The sequence below is a fragment of the Rana temporaria genome, unplaced genomic scaffold, assembly GCF_905171775.1.
Source record: "Rana temporaria unplaced genomic scaffold, aRanTem1.1, whole genome shotgun sequence".
Lineage (NCBI taxonomy): Eukaryota > Metazoa > Chordata > Amphibia > Anura > Ranidae > Rana > Rana temporaria.
This window is the reverse complement of record NW_024404523.1, coordinates 99032-102829: the sequence shown is the minus strand read 5'-3', so window position 1 is coordinate 102829 and position 3798 is coordinate 99032. Positions and strand designations below refer to the sequence as shown.

General features: G+C 43.3%; 1 protein-coding gene across 1 annotated transcript; it reads left to right on the top strand.

Moving 5' to 3' along the window:
- Window positions 1–503: 503 nt before the first annotated feature.
- LOC120922126 (aprataxin and PNK-like factor) lies at window positions 504–3490 on the top strand. The gene is made up of 2 exons (XM_040334599.1): window positions 504–689; window positions 3092–3490. The coding sequence occupies exons 1-2, from the start codon at window positions 590–592 to the stop codon at window positions 3292–3294; spliced, it is 303 nt and encodes a 100-aa protein (XP_040190533.1). The 5' UTR covers window positions 504–589; the 3' UTR covers window positions 3295–3490.
- The last annotated feature ends 308 nt before the right edge of the window (window positions 3491–3798 follow it).

Genomic DNA, 3798 nt, shown 5'->3' with positions numbered 1-3798 from the left:
TTAGGCCGGGTACACACGAGCAAACATGTACGATGAAAGCGGTCCGTCAGACCGTTTTCACCGTACATGCCTGCCAGAGGGCTTCTGTACGATGGTTGTACTAACCATCGTACAGAAGTCCGCGCGTAAACACTACGCGGGGCGTGTCCGCGTCGTCGCCGCGACGATGACGCGGCAATGACGCGGCGACATGGGCAGGCCTTCCATTTAAAGGCTTTCACGCATGCGTCGAAGTCATTCGACGCATGCGAAGGACGGCGGGCGCTCGGACATGTACGGTAGGTCTGTACTGACGACCGTACATGTCCGAGCGGGCAGGATTCCAGCGGACGGTTTTAAAACACATCCAGGAATATTTGTCTCCTGGAAAAGGCCCGGCGGGCAAATGTTTGCTGGAATTCGGCCCGCTCGCGCCTACACACGACCGAACATGTATGCTGAAACTGGCCCGCGGACCAGTTTCAGCATACATGTTTGGTCGTGTGTACGGGGCCTCAGATAACTCGTAACAACCAGTCAAATGCAGAGAATTAAAATTTGAGTCGTCAGAGAAGGTCCTTCTTCAAATAGCAGATTTGAAATAGTGGTTATGGGAACAGATCATCAGGAAAATGTCTCTAAATATTGTTTTTATTATGTTTTTTTATTTTATTTAGGCAGGCGGCTAAGGAAAAGAGCTGCAAAGAAAGGTATGTTTTGTGTCTGTATCATTTTCTATTCTAAATGGTATGTATTATGGCAGGCATGCTGCTGTTCTATATTAACTGTAGAAGAGTCTCAGATTAAAGCAGTTGTATAGTCCTAAAAAATATTTTTTTTCCCACCTGTAAGGTAAAAGGCATAATGAGCTAGTATTCACCGCATACTAGCTCATTATGAAATACTTACCTTAGAACAGTGGTTCTCAACCTGGGCGAGCTTTCTTTTGGTGGTATTTAAAAAAGAGCAACTATTTAGAAAAAAACACAATATTTGGTACATTTTGTTATAATAAATATCCCCTTTTTTCTTTTTTATCACAATAGGCGTATATTGATTGGTTTGCGCAAAAGTTATGGCATCTACAAAATAGGGGATAGATTTATGGCATTTTTATTATTATAATTTTTTTATCAGTACTGCGACATTATGGCGGACACATCGGACACTTTTGACAAATTTTTGGGACCATTGGCAGTTATACAGCGATTAGTGCTATAAAAATGCACTGATTACTGTGTAAATGTCACTGGCAGGGAAGGGGTTAACACTAGGGGGCGATCAAGGGGTTAACTGTGTTCCCTAGCGTGTATTCTAACTGTGGGGGGAGGGGACTCAATATAAGAGATGACAGATCGTGGTTCCCAGCTTGTAGGAACTCACAATCTTCTTCTCTCCTCACAGAACTTTTTTACACACACACACGTCTCTGTTCTGCCTCTCGTGTCCGCAGTCGTTCATGGCCAGCGGTCATCGTGACCGCCGGTCACGAGCATCGGCGCCCCCGACTTATAGGGACCGACGTACAGCTCCAGCGGTTTGCGGGATCATGCTGACCTGCCACCGTGTAATTTCCCACAAGTTTTTGGAAAATGTGGAAATAAAATCAAAACGCATCTTTTTCTTCTACACAAAGTTGTCCATTTATAAAATATTTCTAACATATAGCATGTACATAGCAAAAATTACACCCCAAAATACATTCTGCTAGTGGCGATATCACATGTGTGAGACTTTTACACAGACTGGCCACATACAGCGGCTCAACATGCATCCTAAGGTGTTCTAGGGAAATAAATTAATAAATTACACATCTAATTTCCCGACTACCTATTACACTTTTGTGAGGCGCTGTAGTGGCAAGGTTGAGCACTGATGTGGCATGGATGAGGCACGCATGAGCACTGATGTGGCATGGATGGGCATGGATGTGGCACGGATGAGCACTGATGTGACATGAATGGGAACTGATGTGGCATTGATGGGCATGGATGAGCACACATGTGGCATGGATGGGGCACAGAAAGCACGGATGAGACATGGATGGGGTTGGATGAGGTATGGATGGGCACAGATGAGACATGAATGTGCATAGATGGGCACAGATCAGCGCTGTGGGCACTTCAGATCCAGCCCACATGCACTACTGCACCGGCTCCCGTCTCTCTCATGCTGTACCGATCGTTGTGAGGAGAGAAGAGAGCTGAATCAGACATGCGCTGGTTTGTTGACAAGCGATTACTCCTTTATTGGGAGGAGCAATCACATGTTAAAGGGCTGCTGTCATTGACCCTCTGGACCCGGCGATCACGGACACTTCCGGGTGTGCACCCCAGGGGGGAGTGGTTAAGCTTTGACAAATAAACTTAGAACCTGATTGGTTTCTATGCAGAGCTGCACCAGACTGTACTTTTGCAAGTTTTTTTTTTATAAATCAACCCCTTTGTGTAAGGGAATCCTGTTAATTTGAATAGACTGACAATGGACCAGACTACACACCTGCATTTTTTTCCAACACAGCAGCACACCACAACTTGCGATGCACTGCCACTTTTTTAATGTATTGGGGTACCATTGATAATTAATTTCACCACTATGCATCAGCACATAGGTGATGGTTTAAGGCTTGGGGGCTCAACCTGTGGCCCTCTAGCTGTTACAGAACTACAATTCCCATCATGCCTCTGCCTTTGGGAGTCATGCTTTTAACTGTCAGTAGCTTACAATGCCTAATGGGACTTGCAGCTGGAGGGCCACAGGTTGAGCACCCATGGTTTAAGGTAATCCATGTGTTCTCATAATACACAGCAGTGAAGCCAGCACACAGGGCTTATACAGCGGCTTGTGTTTCCTCCTTCCTCTCCAACATTTTTCAGTTTGATAGATAGAGAATTCCATGTTTGCTACTCTTCCATTGCAAAGAGTGGGTTGCAGTAATTTATTTCAGCAATTTGTCATAAACTGCATCCTGCTGTTTTGTTATCTCTGTTTGTCTGTTTTTTCATGTTTTGAATAAAGACATCGTTTTTTGAGGAGTGCAGCGATCCAGGATTTTTCTTTCATTACTTTGGACCATGACATGTTTTAGCTGGCTTTATTTTTCTTTCCCTAGCCAAAAAGAATGATGACAGTGATGATGATGGGGAGTCCAATGAATATGACCTAGAGGACAGCTTCATTGATGACGATGAGGAGGAGGAAGAAGACTTCACTGATGAGGATTCAGAGTGGATGCCGGACTCTGAGGAAAAAGACAGTGAAGATGTGAAACAGCTGGTAAAAGAAGCAAAGCGATTTGTCAAAGGAAAACACTGATGTCCAATTTTTATTCCCTTTTAATGTTTGTAATGTACAGATAAGTTTATAGCAGATACTATAATATAGAAATTACTATTTTGTTTCTTTTCAGATCATACAACATATTAATATGTTTATACTAAGGTGATATATTTGTTATCTTACAATAAATACTCATAGAGCATTTGAAGCAATAAAAATAATTGCAAATCAATTTTAGTTTTTTTTTTTTAAGTTGTAAACACAATAATCAGTACTTACGCTCATGCCAAGAGTATCCCATATAAACATTCAGCCTAGGTTCACACTGCTGCGAATTCAAAATCGCGGTAAAATGCGCGATTTTCCTGCGATTTCGCGACCGCGATTTTGGCCGCAATTTAATGTAAATCGCGGCCCGAAATCGCAAAAAGTAGTACAGGAACTACTTTTTGAAATCGTAGATGCGGCGTCGCACTGATTAGGACAGTGCCATTGCCGACAATTGCCGCCGATTTGAGATGCGATTTGACATGTCAAATT

Bases quoted from the DNA above. Each gene is read 5' to 3' on its own strand.
- LOC120922126 (XM_040334599.1), top strand. From the start codon at position 590: ATGGGAACAGATCATCAGGAAAATGTCTCTAAATATTGTTTTTATTAT. The intron at 690-3,091 runs GTATGTTTTGTG...TTCTTTCCCTAG, and splicing joins GAAAAGAGCTGCAAAGAAAG to CCAAAAAGAATGATGACAGT.